The sequence below is a fragment of the Tenrec ecaudatus genome, chromosome 17 (genome assembly GCF_050624435.1).
Source record: "Tenrec ecaudatus isolate mTenEca1 chromosome 17, mTenEca1.hap1, whole genome shotgun sequence".
Taxonomy (NCBI): Eukaryota; Metazoa; Chordata; class Mammalia; order Afrosoricida; family Tenrecidae; genus Tenrec; species Tenrec ecaudatus.
In genome coordinates this window covers 30,243,555-30,262,102 of record NC_134546.1, presented here as the reverse complement: position 1 = coordinate 30,262,102, position 18,548 = coordinate 30,243,555, and the positions used below count along the sequence as shown (strand labels likewise).

At 39.9% G+C, this 18,548-nt stretch overlaps 1 protein-coding gene across 1 annotated transcript in view; it reads left to right on the top strand.

The window, feature by feature from the left end:
- Positions 1 to 18,282, top strand: part of HNRNPLL (heterogeneous nuclear ribonucleoprotein L like) — a 50,373-nt gene extending 32,091 nt beyond the window's left edge. The window contains exons 8-13 of the mRNA XM_075536134.1: positions 3,943 to 4,160; positions 10,385 to 10,506; positions 10,978 to 11,179; positions 12,179 to 12,236; positions 12,330 to 12,428; positions 17,206 to 18,282. Coding sequence (XP_075392249.1) covers positions 3,943 to 4,160; positions 10,385 to 10,506; positions 10,978 to 11,179; positions 12,179 to 12,236; positions 12,330 to 12,428; positions 17,206 to 17,261 — 755 coding nt within the window. The 3' untranslated portion in view covers positions 17,262 to 18,282. The remainder of the gene's footprint in view (positions 1 to 3,942; positions 4,161 to 10,384; positions 10,507 to 10,977; positions 11,180 to 12,178; positions 12,237 to 12,329; positions 12,429 to 17,205) is intronic.
- Positions 18,283 to 18,548: the final 266 nt, after the last annotated feature.

Sequence of the window (18,548 nt, the reverse complement as noted above, 5' to 3'; positions counted from 1 at the left end):
GGTTTTCGAAGCTCAGTGCATGTATCCTGGTCCAAACCAAAGGCCACCGTAAGTACAGCTATTAGCAAGTCGCTTAACCGTGAACTACAGTGATTGCTTTGGTAAGCTGCCAGGTACCAGCAGGAAGAGCCGTTGAAAACAATGACCAGCTTAAGGCAGTGCTCAAGATGATGCTTTGACCAAGAAGCCCACCCTAAAATTTCAGGAATTCAAACTGTGTATGTGCCCGTGGTGTAGCTGTCACTGTTCTTACGAATGCCAGCTATGTTCAGAGTTTCTGACTGGAATCCTCAGTAAGCTATATAAAGGATATGCTAATTTTAGGCTGATGAATACTAAACTTTAGTAGTCCTTAGTAACTCACGTAACGATGACATGTATCTCTTCATCCTGCACATGCGTGCGCGCGCGCGCACACACACACAAATACAAATCAGTGGCATTGATAGTATTTTCTTCTTGCGAAATGAGAAAGGGCTTGGGCTTTCAGACAGGTTCTTTTGCACATTTGTAAGATCTTTGCGGGCACCCCTGGGTTTCTAGGTTTCTGCAACCACGCACTGAGCAGTGCCTGCCATGTGTAGGGTTCGTTGTTGTGAGGTACCATTGAGTTAGACCCATGTCCTTTGCACAACAGAAGCAAACATTGTCCAGTCTTCACAATTGATTGAGCCTATTGCTTCAGCCATGGTGTCAGTCCATCTTGTCGAGGGTCAATTTCTCTCTCTCTGCCCCTCCACGTTACCACACATGACGTCCTTCACCAGGGACCCGTCTCTCTTGACAACTTGCCTAAAGCATGTAGGACGTAGTCTCGTCATCCTTGCCTCTAAGAAGCTCTCAGTCCACACTTCTCCCAAGACAAATTCGTCTGTGCGTTTTGTAGTCCACGGTACTGCTAGTATTCTTCTCCAGACCCATAGCTCAAATGCATCCATGCGTCTGGTCTTCCTTAGTGTCCAACTTTCACATGCATATGAGGTGACTGAAAATACCACGGCTTGCGTCAGGCACACCTTAAAGTCCGCAGAGTAACACCCTTGCTTTTCAGCACCCTAAAGAGTTCTTGCGCAGCAGATTTACCAAATGCGACTCGTCTTTTGATCTCTTGACTGCTGCTTCCCGGAGCATTGGTTGTGCATCCAAGCAAGACGAACTCCTTGACAGCGTCGTCCTTTTCTTGGATCTTCTTTACTTTGAGTGGTCATCCATACCGGAGGCTGCAATCCTTGATCCTCATTAGCAAGTGCTTCAAGTCCTCCACGTCCTCTTCGGAAGCCAGACTAAACATCTGGCGGCTCCCTCTCAGTGCACTGCCGCAACCATTGTTGGATGGTCTTCAGCAAAATTTTACTTGCATGTGAAATCAGTGATACTGTTCTATAATTTGAGCATTCTGTTGTCACCTTTCTTTGAAATGGGCACAAATATGGATTTCTTCCAATCTGTTGGTCAAGTAGCTGTCATCCAAATTTCTTGGCATGAGTGGGTGTTTCCAGTGTCATCAGTCGTTACTTGGTAAAACATTTCAATTCCTGGAGCCTTGTTTTGGCTAATGCTTCCAGGGCAGCTTCAAGTTCTTCCTTCAGCACCATTCGTTCTTGCCCGTACTTCTACCTCTTGCAATGGCTGAATGTTGGCGACTTCTTTTTGGTCCCGTGACTGAGTTCTCGCCGCCTTCTTCTGATGCTTCCTGTAAGTTTTCCTGTATGAGTCAGTCTTTGACCCATAGAAGCTCTTAATGTCGCAACTCGACACTTGAAATTATTCTTGAGTTCTTTCTGTTTAAGATAGGCTGAGTGTGTTTGGTTTTCGCACTCTAGATCTTCACACTTTTTATTATATTTGGTTTGTCTTCTCAAGCGACTCTTTGAAATGTTCCGTTTAGCACTTTGGTGTCATTCGCTTTAGCTACTGTACAATTAAGAGCAAGTTTCAGAGTCTCTTCTGATACCCAGTTTCTCTTTTCTTTCTTTTCAGTCTTTTTAATGACCTTTTTCCTTTTTACTAGATAATATTCTTTATGTCCTCCTCATCGGGTCTTCTGTCTGAGTGTTTAATCAGGTCTTCTGTCTTAGTCAAATCTGTTCTGGATGTTATCGAAATTCAGGTGAGATAGACTCCAGGTCGTGTTTTGGCTCTCATGGACTTACTTTAATTTTCTTCCATTTTAACCCATGGTCTGGTTTTAGCTGCTGATATTGACCTCTATCTTTTCTTCCCACAGCTGCAGTCAATTTGATTTCTGTGTATTCCATGTGTATTTTATGTTCTTGAAAAAAGGTATTTGCTGTGAACAAGTCGTTAGTTTTGCAAATTCTGTCATCCAATCTACAGTTTCATTTCTATCACCAAGTCCTTATTTTCCAACTATTATTCCTTTTTTTTGTTTCCAAGTTTTAGTTTTGCATTTCAGTCACCAGTAATTGTCAGTGCATCTTGATTGCATGCTTAATCAATTTCCAATATGTCATTGGTAGAATTCTTCAATATCTTCATTACTAGCTTTTGTGGTTGGTGCCTCAATTTTAAATAGCAGCTGTACTGATACGATCCTGTAGCACACAGCGTTTCTGCTTCATGGTGGATTTTGCATTGTCCTCTTTGACAATGCCACGCCATTTCTCTTGATTGTGTTTTCCCAGCAACATAAATCATATGATTTTCTGATTCAAAATGGCTAATACCAGTCCCTTTCAGCTCACTAATGCCTAGGAGATCACCTTTATGCATTCCATTTAATTTTTGACCACCTTCATTCTGGATTCATTCTTCGCGCATTCTAAGTTCCAATTTTTGCAGCTCTTTCTCCCTACCTTGAGTCGTGCTCCTTCAGCCAGTGAAGATCCCAAAGACTCCGTTCCCCTAGGCGTTTCCCAACTCACGTCACCATGGTCCACTCCACTCCAAGAAATTGGCTCCTTCTGAGTGACATTTCAAGTGTCCCTGGAGCGGAGGGTCCCACCCTGTAGCATAGTCTCGGACAGTGTTCTGCTTCCATTCGTTAGGCCTTTGCTGTCTGACTGTGTCTGGGAGGATAAGGTTTTTAGCAGCTGCCTTCTCCAAAGTGGGGAGCTGAGTTCGTGTTGGATGTTCTGTTTTTAGTCTGGAAGCTCTGCTGACACCTGCTCACTCTGGGTGACCTTGTCGGCATCTGAAACATCACTGCCATGGCTCTCAGCGTCACAGCAACATGCAGTCCACTGCATGTGACACACTGACAGACAAGTGGTGGTGTGTAGGGTGTAATGAATGCGAACTCATGCTTTCCATCTTAGTTGCCTCTGAGTTCTAGTGTCTGTCATCTTGCTGCCGAAAATGTTCCCTGTGCCTATTTTTAACGTATCAGTTTCTTCATATCGCCCCAAACTCTTGCTCCTTCACCCATGGTAACCATAGGTCAAGTTTGGTTTCTTTCTCTTTTTTTGTTTTACAGTAGTTTTCTTGATAAAACATTCACATATCATACACTTCCATAGTTAAACCACTTCATTCTAAAGCTCCCTCCCACCCACTCCCCAATTCGCTGAGCCAACTTTTCAGCAAAGCAAAGAAGTGTTCATTTCCGCTTCCCTATGGAGAGAGCTTCCTAGATTTCACTGTTTCTTTTATGATCGTGTTCCTCCAAAGACTACATTGTTGTGGTTTCTTATTTTAATTTGAGGTATAATTGATACACAGTGGCAGAAAACGTAATTGATATTTTTATAAACTTTTATAGTAAACTAATACTACTAATAATATAAGCTTGTAGCTTTATGTATTTAGGTCAAAGTTTTTTGGACCTAGTATTCATAAGTATAGATACTATTTAATTTAAATATTCATGTTTATGCTTTCCTGGGACATAAACTAGCTATCAAACTAAGAGTTTATTGTTTTGCATGGTCTGTTGATATTTACAAACAGAACTATTCTTTTTTTAAAAAATTATTTTCGTAGGATCGCACGGCCCACTGTTGCCTTTACCAAGTCGTTACCGAATGGGCTCTCGAGACACACCTGAGCTTGTTGCGTACCCATTACCGCAGGCCTCCTCCTCTTACATGCACGGAGGGAGTCCCTCCGGCTCAGTTGTGATGGTTAGTGGATTACATCAACTGAAAATGAATTGTTCACGAGTCTTCAACCTATTCTGCTTATATGGGAATATTGAAAAGGTAAGTCTCATTTTAGATTATTACTTGTTTTTATTATTATTATTACTTGCTTTTGCTAGGACAGCTAATAGTAAACTTTATGAAGACTGCAAACACGTGTCTTCTCTTTGTAACTCCTCTTCAGGGTGGTGGTTTTCAGTAGTAAAGACACCTTACTTTAAAATTGCATTTTGGAGCATTTCCTTGTGCTTTAAGTGAGCATTGCCGCAGCCCCTTAGTTTTGCTGTGACCTAGGTTGCCAGCTCTAGTGTGTCGGTGCTCTCCTGGGCTCCAGCCGGGCGCCATGCATCCACCTTCCCTGCCCCTTTCCCCCTGCTCATCTTTGCTTTGGGGGAAAATATTGCCTTTTTGGCTTTGGAGAGTTGGTTGTTGTCAAGGATCGCATTCCTTATGGGTGTTGCTTATGTTCGAGCTGTCTATTGATGGTCTCCATGAGTGGCTTCAGTTTGAGGTTAGAAGGGTGCTGCTGTACAAAGGGCCATAATTTGGGGGTTCATCCCGTCTTTGTCAGACTAGTAAATGTTGTCTTTTTTTAATGGGATTTGTTTCTTCTATATTTTTATCCATTTCTCACTGAGACCTTTGATGCCACCATCCCGTGCTTCTGAGTTTGGACTAAAGGAGTTGTGGATCGATCACGCAGGCCATTAGTTTTCAGTTTTTTTTTCCAATTTTTTAAATAAATCATTTTACTGGGGGCCCTTACAGCTCTTACCACAGTCCACACATACATCCATTGTGTCAAGCACTTTTGTACATATGTTTCCATCATCATTATCAAAACCTTTTCTTTCTACTCGAGCCCTTGATATCAACTCCTCATTACCACCTCCCACCCCTACTCTCCTTCCCTCATGAACCCTTGATAATTTATTAAAAAAAAATTCCCCCCATGTCTTACCCAGACTGCTGTCTCCCTTCACCCACTTTTCTGTTGTACATCCCCTAGGAAGGGGTTATATGTTGATTATTGTGATCAGTTCCCCCTCTCTCCCCATATTCCCCTTCCCTGCCTGGTATCTCTACTCTCATTATTGGTCCAGAGGGGTTTATCTGTTCTGGATTCCCTGGTGTTGCCAGCTCTTATCAGGACCAGTGCATATGCTCTTGTCTAGCTGGATTTGTAAGTAGAATTGGGATCATGATAGTGGGGTGGGGGTGGGGGTGGTGGAAGCATTAAAGAACTAGAAGAAAGTTGTATGTTTCATCAGTGCTGTACTGTAACCTGACTGGCTTGTCAGTTTTTGGTTTTCTTCATTCTGTGTTGCTCTAGGTCAGAAAAGGCCTGATAGTTCTATCTTGAATGCCACTCGAAAGCTGTAAGACCCCAGATTAGGATGTAGAGCTTTTGGCTTCAGATACTGCATTGAACCAATTGATGCATGGCCCTTGGTCTTCAAGCTCAGCAGCTCACCTATGAGATATTGAGTTATGTTTATAAATTTTCATTGTACTGTTTCCTATGTGCTGTATTTTATATACATGAATATATGAATATATATGCAGCACTTATAAATATGTATGCAGAAAAATCTACCACCATGCCTAAATGAGGGGTCTTTAAAGAGTTTGTGAAAAAAAAAATTCTGTTGTCTTTTAACTCTATCCACACACCTTTTGAATTCCTCCGGAAATGCACCTCAGTGGAATCCCGTATGACCTCCCACCCCTAGTTAGCATACATGTGTGCTTACGCATCCACTCACAGGTGCTTGTTTGTTGTTACTGTGATTGCAGGATTGTTACATATTCTAGTACGTAACATACCTCAGAAAAAACCACTGCTATCAACTTCGTTAGCGTTTATAATTTCCTGTTGTTTTTCCCCTCCCCTTTGGTTTGCTTTCGTCAGTGCCACGATTGCCAGAACAGCCCTGGTCTCGTCATGGTTGGTCATGTGTTGGGCTGTGATGCACAAGGTTGACAATTTTTCTCCATTTTGTTAAAGAATGTTGCTAGAATCAGGGTTGGGATAACATTATATCTATAGATTGCTTTGGGTAGTGTAAATATTTTCACAGCGTCTAGCCTTCTATCCAAAAACATGGTATGTTTTCTTCTTCTTTTATGTAGGTGTTATTGGTTTTTTTATTATTAGCGTTTTGTTATTTTCTCTGTGTACATCTTTTATGTCCCTAGTTACATCTGTCCTTTTGGGACAGATATTATAAATGATATTTTCTTCCTGGTTTCCTTCACATGTTGAAGAATTAAACTAAGGTTTCTAAGTCGATCTTATACCCCGTCACTTTGCTGAACTTCTGTTAGTTCCAATAACTATCTCGTAGGGTTTCTAATATTTTCTGTGTATAGTGTCATCGACAAATGGGGGGTGGTTTACTCACACGGATGCCCTTTACTTCCCTCTCTTGCCTCGTTGCTCTCGCTAGGACTCAGGGATCAATATTGGGCGTCAGGTACTCAGAGATCATCTTGTGGTGTTCCTATTCTCAAGGGGGTTCTTTCAGTCTCTGTCCATGAGAGTAGTGTTGTGTGTTGGTTTTGTGTGTATGGTCTAAATATGTTGAAAGTTCCCCTTCTCGCCCTATTTTGCTGAGAGTTTATTTTTAATCAGGAAAAGGTGCTGGATTTTGTCAAATGCCTTTACAGCCGCTATTGAGATGATCACGTGATTCTTCTCCTTGGTTTATTAATGCGGTGCATTGCTTGGGTTTCCCAGTGTTGAACCATTTTTGTTGAATCCCTGGTATGAATCCCACTTGATCACGATGAATTTTTATATTTTGATTGGCTGTTTTTAGAATTTTTTTGGAAATTTCTTTGTGCCCTGGTGGTATAGTGGGTTAAACAAGGTCAGCAGTTCAGATCCATCACCCACTCCATGAGAGAAAGATGACCCGTCCTGCTACGTTGAAGATTTACAGCAGTGGTCCTCAACCTTCCTCATGCCGTGACCCTTTCATACAGTACTCATGTGGTGGGGACCCCCCAACCATCACATTATATTTTCTTTGCTATTTCATCACTATAATTTTGCTACTGTTATGAATCGTCATGTAAATATCTGATAGGCAGGATGTATTTTCCTTGTTACAGATTGAACAGAATTAAAGCATAGTGATTAATCACAAAAAGTATGTAATTCTATATTGTGAAATATTTATTTCTAATGACAAATCAATGAAATGTTGTCTTGAAGCATGGTGTAGCACGGGTAACAGTCTTCACACCGGTTACTCGTATGGGGGTGTATCTGCATGTGGGCGGACCCATCTGGAGACGGATAGAGGAGCGGTGTCTCAGTTCCTCAGACCATCAGACCCCTGTGAAAGGGTCGTGCGACACCCCCCCAAAGGGAGTTGAGAACCGCCGATTTACAGCCCCAGAAACCCAAAGGCGCAGTTCCACTCTGCCCTATAGAAAACGACGAGCCTGAATTGACTCAGTGGCTATTTGTCGATAATTTTCTTTTTGAGTGATAACTTTTCCAAGCTGTGACATCAGAGTTCATGCTGACTATACAGAATGAATTAGGGTGTGTTCTTTCCCCTTTTTTACGTTCTGCAATAGTTTGAGTAGAATTGTGTCAACCCATCTCTCAGTGTTTGCTTTCCAGAGAAGCTAGCTGTCTGGGCGAGTGCTTTTTTGTTGTTGGAGGCGCGTTCCGTGACCTCTTTGAAGATTTCTTTTGTTTGAGTTTGTTCAAGTTTTCTACCTAATTTACTACCTAATCGTGTGTTTCTAGAAATTTGCTCATTTTGTTTAGGTTTACAAATTTGTTGAGGTTGGTTTTTCAAAGCTTTCTGTTATGAACCTTTTTATCTCAAATTGGCTGTGTTGTAACATTACTTATCATGTTTTTTATTTTGGTTATCTGTATTTTCTCATTCTGTTATTATATTGGCCAGTGGTTTGTCAGTTTTATTGACTCTCATAAAGAATCAGCATCTAGTCTTATTGATTCTGTTGATTTCTGATTTATTTATTCTCTAATCTTTATTATTTCCTTTCTTTGGATGATTGGGCATCTTTTGCTGGTCTTTTTCTGTTTGTTTGAGTTGTAGGGTAAGCTGTTGATTTGGGCCTTTATTTTGATATGTGCATTTCATTGCTATAAATTCTCCTATGAGACACTACTTTTGCTGTGTCCCAAAGGTTTTGGTTTGTTGTGATTTCATCTTGATTTTTAATTTCTTCTGTTACCTAAGTTGTAACTCAGTTTCCATTTATTTGATTTTTCTCCTTGTTCTTCCTGTTGCTAGTTTCTAGTCCTGTAGTCTTGTGATCAGAGAACATGCTCTGTACTATTTCAGTGGTTTTGAATTTATTAAACTTTGCTGGTTCAAATAACAGGGTTTTAAAAAATTGTCTTCAGCTTTAATTCAGAATTTCAGGTTTCTTTTTCTTTCTCATTTTTTTCTGAAATTACTCTCCTGAGCCTTTGTGTTACATGTATTATAAGCTTTTGTGTTGAAAGAAAAAAATATACATTTACAAATTGTGAGATTTTTAAGAGAAAATGTCTACGATGTATCCTGGCTTGTTTCTTAATTTAAAGCAGGGTTTCAAGCGCCGAGGGACGGACGTGAGGTGCCTGTCCCTTCCTGTTGTTCTGGTGTCGGGGCCCAGGAACCCCAGGGCGCGAAGAAGAATCTACTGAGGGTTTTGTTTTTGTTCATTCCTTCTGTCGACTGGCAGTGTCTGCAGGAGCCCTGGGGTTCACTGGGGCACCCAGCCCACGGGTCCAAGCCCGTTGGGAACCCTGGTGGCCCAAAGCCTGTGTCAGAAGCCAGCCTCCTCGGGCATGTGTCCCTGTGTCCCCGCTGACCAGTTTGGCCCTAGTTTGAATAAAGAAGTGTGTTTGGATTAGAACCTCCCCACCCCTCTCCCCCCCCAAAAAAAAAGAAAAGTAAGGGCTGTAGATGGAATGAGGTAAATTTTTTCTGCAAAATTCTCCTCGGATACCATTGCTACTGTCTAAGAATAAGCAGATGTGTTTTTGTGTTGGGGGAACTGTAGTTGGCTCAGCTTTCCTGGCATTTTTTCTCACCGATGCATTTTTCCATTTTCCTTAAACTTCTTCATGGTAAGTTCTTTGGAATTGAGCCATTTTGATAGAATGTGTCCAGATTTTCTGACCAGAGATTTGTACTCCAAAAGTAGCTAAATATTTAAATTTTACATATTTTTAGAGTCTTTAGAGAGAATTTACACTCAATGGTTTCTGTTTACCCCAAATTTGTCATGTTTTCTGCATGATGCCTAACAAACACTTAGTATTTTTGTGTCTGGAACTTAATGATGCTAGAGGGTTTGGGGATGGATCATGGAACATTTAACTGAGAAAATGAGTGATACTCTCAAATTAGTAATTGTTTGGTACACAAAGTAAAAGTAAGGCCATGCTTCTACAATAAACGATCTTGAAGTAAAATAAATTAATTAAAGAAAGAAAGCTATGTTAATAAAAACAGTAGTTGCAGTGATGTTATATTTGCCAGGATTCCTTTGAGATTGACAGGTAAGAAGGAAGTCTGTTCAAGGTGTTGCATATGTTGGATTTGTGTTGATCGGGACTTCACAAGGGCTAGATGGTATTCAGAGTGGCTGTCATGCTTTCTCTCCGCTGAGCCCTAGAGCCTTATATACTATAATTGGAGTCATCCGAGAGGTTGACTGGCTTCTGCCCAAGACCTCATAAAATTCAATGTTGCCTACTTTTTCAACTGCTTCTGCCTCGCACAGACCTTCCTTGGTCATGTCACTTCTTGTCTAGAGTGTTTGTTGCCTTAACAGCACTGTGCATAGTCTGTAATATGTATTGGCTACTTTTTGATTTTTTGATCTGCCTACCAGGATGGATATAAGCTTCACAAAGACCTTGTATATTAATATGCATCAATGAATCCCTAGTAACTTAGTATAGTGTTTAGTAAAATATGTGAGGCGCTGAAGGAATATTTGTCAAATTGATGTCTTGCTGGCTGTTTATTATCATCTTGATTCTACAGTTCAATAATTTATCCAAATTGCACAGTCAGTAAGTAGCATCCTGATATTCTTCAGTGTGTAGTACAATCATTAGAATTCTAGTCTGCCTTTTTTTCACTTTACTGAATTGAATTATCAGACAGCAGAATAAGGTTAAGATTCCACCTGATCTATATTTGACTTTCACTGCTTAAATTATGCTATTAAATTTTTTTTAATTGTAAAATACTACTGTGTAAATGGTCACCTTTTGGGGATTTTTGTGTTTACAGGTAAAATTTATGAAGACCATTCCAGGTACAGCTCTAGTAGAAATGGGTGATGAGTATGCTGTAGAAAGAGCTGTCACACACCTTAATAACGTCAAATTATTTGGGAAAAGACTTAATGTTTGGTAATTATTTATCTTAAGTAACACATTTTAAAGATATTTTGTATTATTTAAATCTTTACCCTTATTAGAAACATTAAATTTGACTTCAGAATATTTCAGTGTAACTAAGCACATTTGAAACTAGTAACTGTAGTATTGTTATTTTAGACAAAATACTAAGGCGGTATAGTTCAGATTTTGCCAACTTATACTTAGGTTTTAGCGTAATGATCATAAAACAGCATGTTAAAAAGGAATGGGTATTGTATTACATTTTTCTAGTAGAATCATAGATTTTCTTCATAGTTGATCTAAGCTATAAAAAGAACTAATTATATTTCATGCTAAACATTGTGTTTAAATAGCATTGTCAGGCCCCTCTCCACTGCAATTTATATAGATTGATGCAGGTAAAATGCAGAGCATTTTGAGACGAGTTGCTGCTTTTTATCTAACACAGGGATGTTCTGTATGTTTTCCTTTCCAACCCAGTGTATCTAAACAGCATTCAGTTGTTCCCAGTCAAATATTTGAACTGGAGGATGGTACAAGCAGCTACAAAGATTTTGCAATGAGCAAAAATAACCGTTTTACGAGTGCTGGCCAAGCATCTAAGAATATAATCCAGCCACCGTCGTGTGTCCTGCATTACTATAATGTCCCGCTGTGTGTCACGGAGGAGACCTTCACAAAGGTGGGCATGCATGACTGAACCGCAAATGTGTGCAGAATGTTGCTGCTTCCGATTTCAAAATAGATTTTAAAGTCTGCTTGCTCTTTTTGTAGTCATCGTTTGATATTAGTATTATTATTTGGGGATTGTGATGGTTACGGTTCATTTATTTATTTTTAGGTCATGATAGTTAAGGTTTATTTACTTATTTAGATCATTTTATTGGGGGCTCTTACAACTCCTATTCCAACCCATCCATCGATTGTATCTGACATGTTAGTGCATGCATTCCATCGTTCTTTTCTTGACATGTTTGGCATTATGAGCAGTCGGTTATCGGCACTCTTTGGACCTGGTCTTCGTTGGTCTTTTGTTGTCTCTACTGCAGCCCCTTTGAGATGAAAGGTTGCAGCAAGATACTTACACCTCTGTGTTTAGAACATACTTTCATCGTGTCCTAAAATTTCCCTTATGACAAACATTTATGCGACTAAATAACTGATGACCTGTAAAAAACGCTTCAGAAAAGAACTGACTTTTTAGAACCCTCTGCCTCTCTTACTAGATAAGTCTTCATCAGCCCCGAGACGTACATTTCTGTGCTTTTAATCAGCACAAAATAATGTATATCGTTTATAGGATTTCACTATTTTCCATTGATTTTTCTCCATACCATACCATACCATACCATACCATACCACACCATACCATACCATACCATACCATACCATACCATACCATACCATACCATACCATACCATATATACGCGTGTATAAGCCAAGTTTTTCAGCACATTTTAATGCAGTTTTTGTGGTAAAACTAGGTGCCTCAACTTATATTTAGGTTGGTTTATACTTGAGTATATATAGTAACTTGATGTTACTCTAAAAGCATATTTGATTTAATTCATTCATGCCAGAATCAAAGCTTAAATTATGCAATGAGATTTATTTTCTTTTTGAAAAGTGGGGTTATTATTTTGGACATGTTATTCATGCATCTTCACATTTCTCTGACAGTTGTGTAATGACCATGAAGTTCTTACCTTCATCAAATATAAAGTGTTCGATGCAAAACGTAAGTGGACGTTTCCTCGTTGTAAGTTTCTAGTTAGCGGATAAAAACAAAGAACCACTTGAACTTGTGTTTCTTGATTTTGTCTTGTTCCAGCTTCTGCCAAAACCCTTTCTGGGCTGCTAGAATGGGAATGCAAAACGGATGCTGTGGAAGCGCTCACAGCCCTTAATCACTACCAGATAAGAGTCCCCAGTAAGTAAAGTGGTTGGTGCCATACTTACTCCATGGAAGTTAACCGTCAGACACACAGAACATGTAGAAATAATATGTATTGGGTTTTTTAAACACAGAGAAGTAAAGGATAGAAGGGGAAAAGGCATATCATCCTATCTCCCACTGAATCCCTGTTTTAGGCATCCGTAATCTGGGTGCGGATATGCCAGCACTGTGTGGCTCAAGGTTTCTCATGAGGTTACAGTGAAGCTGAGGGCTGAGTCTACAGTCACCTTCTATTGTGGCTGGGAAATGCACATCCTAGACTACTCCTGTGAAAGACAGATCACTCGTGTGGTTGGGCAGGCCCCAGCTTCTTGCCACGTGGCTCTTTCTGTGGTAGCTGCCTTCCAGTTCAGTGGATGGATGATCCAAGAGAGACGAGAACAAGAGACCAAAGTAGAAACTGCCATGTCTTTTATAACCAAGTCTAAGAAGTGGCATGTTGTTGGTAGGTGTTGAGCCAGCTTTGAATCTTAGTGATTCTGTGTACGATAGAATGAAACATGGCACCACCCTCACCATCATTGCTGTAACAAACCAAAAACAAACTTGCTGCCATTGAGTCACTGCCGACTCATGGCTACCCATGTAGGACAGTGTAGGACAGTCCCTGTGAGTTTCTGAGACTGTTTAGGGGACTAGAAAGCCCCATCTTTCTCCTGAGGAGCTGACTTTGCAGATCGCAGCCAAACACGTAACCCCTATACCAGCAGGGCTCCTATAGAAGTGACATACTTTGAAAACCAGCAGGGGTTCATAGCTGACCTCCTCTGTCTTCCCTGTTGCCATGAGGCAGAAGTCAGACATGCCTCTACCCTCCATCCTTCGTGTCGAACACCAACCGTTCCTCCCACAGTACTCTTATTTTGGGGGGGATTTGATAATTTGTATGACTCTCAACTTCAGAGGGGTTTGTTAGGGAAGTGAACAGATCATAAAATGTAAAGGATATAGTCATTGGTCCAGAGCAGCAGTTGTCAACCTGTGGGTCGCGATCCCTTTGGGGGTCAAATGACCCTTTCATAAGGGCCGTCCGATTCATAACAGTAGTAAAATTACAGTGATGAAATAGCCACGAAAATGTTATGGTTGGGAGTCCCCACCACATGAGGACCTGTATGAAAGGGTCGTGGCCTTAGGAAGGTTGAGAACCGCTGGTCTACAGCAACACCCCTCCTCAGCCAACAGCCAACACAAGGCATTGTGGCTAGAAGGGCCATATTAATTGGCCAATTCATCTCACATGTCACCACGTGTTGTGTGTTCTGGTCACACGGATCCCCTGTAGCACCAGGTGGGCTCATTGGGGTCCTTCTGAAAGCTGCCTCCCTCCTTCCTATTGACCGCTGTAGAAGAAAGCACTACATCTGTGTGGTAGGACACTCAAACAGTACATAAAGGTACAAAATGAAAGGTGAAAGCTTGTCACACCTCCACCTTTCTTCTCTCCCCTTTCCCCCTCTTTGTTGTATCATGATTCTCGTTTTCCTGCAGGAGTTATGGTGTAAAAAGTTGTGATAAATGTTGGTAGTGACTACTGACCCATTTCTGTAGGGGAAATATTGGGTGAGATTCCTGTAAGCCTCTAGGCACAATATTTTCATTAACTAGCAATACAAAACCTTATTTTATATTTATGTCTGTTTTATAGCATCAGCATGTATTGCATATTCATTAGCATTGATCTCGGCAATGCTAACAAGACCTTAACCTAAGCCTTAGCGAGCAGGTTATCAAACACATATTTCCTCTGTAAGGCAGGCACATCATGGTTTTCTTTTTTTAATATATATTTGATTATTATTATTATTTTAAAAACCATTTTATTGGGGGCTCGTACAACTCATCACAATCCATACGTACATCCATTGTGTCAAGCACGTTTGTACCTTTTTTGTAATCATCATTCTCAAAACATTTTCTTTGTACTTGAGCTCTTGGTATCAGTTTCTCATTTTTCCCCTCCCTCCCCGCCACCCCTTTTTTCATGAACACTCGATAATTTATAAATTATTATTTTGTCATGTCTTACACTGTCCAGTGTCTCCCTTCACCCACTTTTCCGTTTTCTGTTTCCCAGGCAGGAGGTTATGTGTAGATCCTTGTAATCGGTTCCCCCTTTCTACCCCACATTCCCTCCACCCTCCCGGGATCCCCACTCTCACCACTGGTCCCGAAGGGATCATCTGTCTTGGATTCCCTGTGTTTCCAGTTACTATCTGTACCAGTGTATATCCTCTGGTCTAGCTGGATTTGTAAGGTAAAATAGGGATCATGATAGTGGTGGGGGGGGGGGAGGAAGCATTAAAGAACTAGAAGAAAGTTGTATGTTTCATCGTTGCTACACTGCATCCTGACTGGCTCGTCTCCTTCCCTCCACCCTTCTGTAAGGGGATGTCCAGTTGCCTACAGAAGGGCTTTGGGTCCAGAATCTACACCCCCTCATTCACAATGATATGATTTTTGTTCTTTGATGCCTGATACCTGATCCCATTGACACCTCGTGATCACATAGGCTGGTATACTTCTTCCATGTGGGCTTTGTTGCTTCTGAGCTAGATGGCCACTTGTTTACCTTCAAGTCTTTAAGACCCCAGACACCATATCTTTTGATAGCCAGGCACCATCAGCTGTCTTTATCGTGTTTGCTTATGCACACATTTGTCTTCAGTGATTGTGTTGGGAAAATGAGCATCATGGAATGCCAATTTAATAGAACAAAGTGTTTTTGCATTGAGGGATACTCAGACAGTCGAGCAGATACACGTTCTCAAGATAGATGGTAATGATCCTCAAGTAAGCCTCAAGTAAGCCTCAAGTAAGCGACTCCTCATTGGGATCGCTACCTGTGCTAATTGCTTCTATTCAAAGACCACAAAAAGAAAAGCTTGCGATAAGAGATGTAAGAGCCCCCAGTAAAAGTAAGAGGAAAAAAGAGAAAGGTTTCTATTGTTGGGAAGCAAGTTGGAGCCCAGCTGGAGTTAGGCTCCGGCCCTCTCAGGAAATGGGGAGACGGGCTGCTGGCAGCTCTGCCTGCATTTCGAAGCGAGACCTTCCAGCGGAAACATCGCTGGGTTGTCAGGACACGAAGCGTGTGTGCCTGTAAAAAGATTGCTTACATTTCAGAGAGGCAGGAAAAAATAAACCCATAAAATGACAAGTTCTCTAAAATAATTGATCTAAGAAAGGGAGGGGGACTTCTTCCTCTCGCAACCGAAAAAAATTAAGCTTTTTCCTTCCCGTTTTAAAAAAAATTCCCTCTGCCCTTATAGTACGATTTTAGAATTGCTGATAAATTTTAGTGAGTAGGCAGATTTACAAAGTGCAATCCATGACAAATGAGCGTTGGCTGTATCTGCATTGTTAAACCATTACAACATGGTCTTTATATACCGGTGGTTCTGTGTCTTGGCTACTTACAAATAGCTGTGTATAACAAAGAAGGGCAGCGGGTGGCCCAGTGGGTGAAGCATTGTACTGTTAACCATAAGGTCAGCAGTTTCAACCCACCAGCCGGCTGCTCCCCAAGAGGAAGATGTGACTCTGCTCCCATCATGGTCTGCCGTCTCAGAAACCCACTCTGTCTGCAGGGTTGCTGGTGGTTCTGTGTAGTGGAGGTGTGGTTTACTTACCAGTTTCTCACAGCAGATGAACGCTCCAGTTTCCAATAAGCATCCTGATCAATGATTTATATATATATATATATATATATATATATATATATATAAACTCTTTGTAGGACCGTTTCCTTTAAGTAGGAGGAATATTGTTAAGTGCTATTGAGTTGGAGTGTGACTCTTGTCCACCCCATGTCATCGAGTCGAACTGCTCCATAGGGTTTTCTAGGCTGTAATCTTTGCGGGAGTCGTGAGTCAGGCTTAACAGTAATCCAGAAATATGAGACAGTACATTATCTACATATATGACAAGTACAAGAGGAGCTTCAAAAAAATTTACAGAAAGGAAATCTAGAGGAGAAGGGAGCTAAAAACAAACAAACCAGAAACTGGAATTTTTCTTTGAACTACTGAAGCCCCTTGTTTATTCAAGTGTGTGACTTGTAAACTTATTGGAGTTGGGACAACGATTTCTTTTTATCCTCTACAGACTCTTGTAAACACTTGTTGTTGGATGTACTTTTCCCAACCCCCTAAGGAGTTTTTAACACTAAAATTCTGATATAATAAGATACCAGACTTGCTTCTCTGCATTGATTTTTTAAAAATAATCAACTGATGAAATGATACCTCTGCTTTGAAAATGAAAGAAAAAAATTTCAGGATACAAGTATTTGGATGAATCATGAACAATCTCTTTTGAAGTATTTTAGAACTTTGTTCTATTGCTGATCCAGTTTTCAGAACCTTTGGGCTGATAGATAGCATTGTGTACCCTCCAGAGTTGTGTGGTTGGATTGATTATATGAACAAATTACCTTTGACAGTACTTTCTACAAAATGAGCTTTGCTGATAGTTGTAGACCTGATCCTGATGCCTTATTTTTAACAATTAATTCACTAAATGTTGAATGCCTTTGACATGCTAGATAATGTTAGAACAGTAGGACTATAACAACAACGAGTTACCTTCTAGTTGATATGAATAGAAATTTTCTTCTTACCTTATGTAGACCTTTTTCTTTATACTCTTACTTCTAATGCTTTATCAAAGGGTAAAATAATCTTATTCAAGGTGAACTGAAAGTTGATGAAGCAGAAGCTAATATTAGCTTTTTCTTTTTGATTTTTTGCAGATGGTTCCAATCCCTACACATTGAAGCTTTGTTTTTCTACATCATCCCATTTATAAGAAGATATGAATGAGCATGTTAGAATTTATGTTTGCCTTTATTACAATTTTAAAGCTATGCTTCCTTTAAAAATTCTAAAGTGGTTGATCTAATGTTGCCTTGCTTACTTTGACTTAAGATCCTGTTCTGTAATAAACAGATATTTTGCCTCAAGTAAACTTGTTGTAAACTTTAATACGGAACTGTTTTCATTTTAAAATAGGATATCCTAATATAGACTATCTACAGCTTCATTGCAGATTATGCAAATATATGATTTTAACCTTATTACTATAATTTTTCTTCCACAGTGAAAATATATTTGCATTCTTAATGTTAATTCTTTGCAAGTATTTTTCCATTGTGTCTGAGATTAATGCAAGTGGAAGCATTGCATTTTAATGTTATAGAGTTCCTATTATATGTTTAGATGTTCAAGTATGTTGCAGTTGTTCATATTAAAACATAACTTGTATTTATTAATATTTTACTCAAGTTTGAGAATAACATTGCACATATTGAATTTTAAGTACCACAGATGTATCTGATTTTATATTTCTGAAAGGCTAACTGACATGTGGGTCCGTAGGCATAGTGTGCATTCAAGCTAATTTAAATTGGTGTCTTTTAAAGTCAGTATCCATTTGTATTGACATGCCTCTATCTGTTTCTAGTTCCGGTTTGGAGGTTTTATAAAGTGACAGCAATGAGTTCATGCGTTTATCTTTATTTGTTGCATGTGACTTAACCTTGAAACGCCATCTAATACTTGACACTGAGATTTTCGTAGAAGCTATGGTCAACAATTCTTCTAGATGATGATCTGGGATTCATGGATGGTATTTAGGGGAGTCTCTGATGCCCCTAAATATGTACGTAGAATTTTGGGTATTTGCGTTTTTATTTTTTACTCTTGGATCCATCAGTAATATATGTATTTTTCTATATGGTGGAGGGTGTAAGGATCTAATATTATTTTTATTCCAAACAGATAGCTCTTTGTCTCAATGCCATTTATTAAACATTCTTCCTTCCACTGGATCTGCTTTTCTTTTTTTCCCCCCCTTCTCTTTTGAAGATATATTTATATACGCACATAAGATTTGAGGACTAGACATGGTTAATAGACTATATAGCACACTTGTTTCTGATTTTTTGCGTTTTTACGGAAACCGAATGTATCCATTTTACTTTCATCTTTAAATGAAGGGTAAATATGTGTCATCTGTCTGGAAAAGCTATGAAGCCCATAGTTGGCAATAGCAATTTTGTGAATTTGAGACTTTGAAACAGATTTACAAATAGTA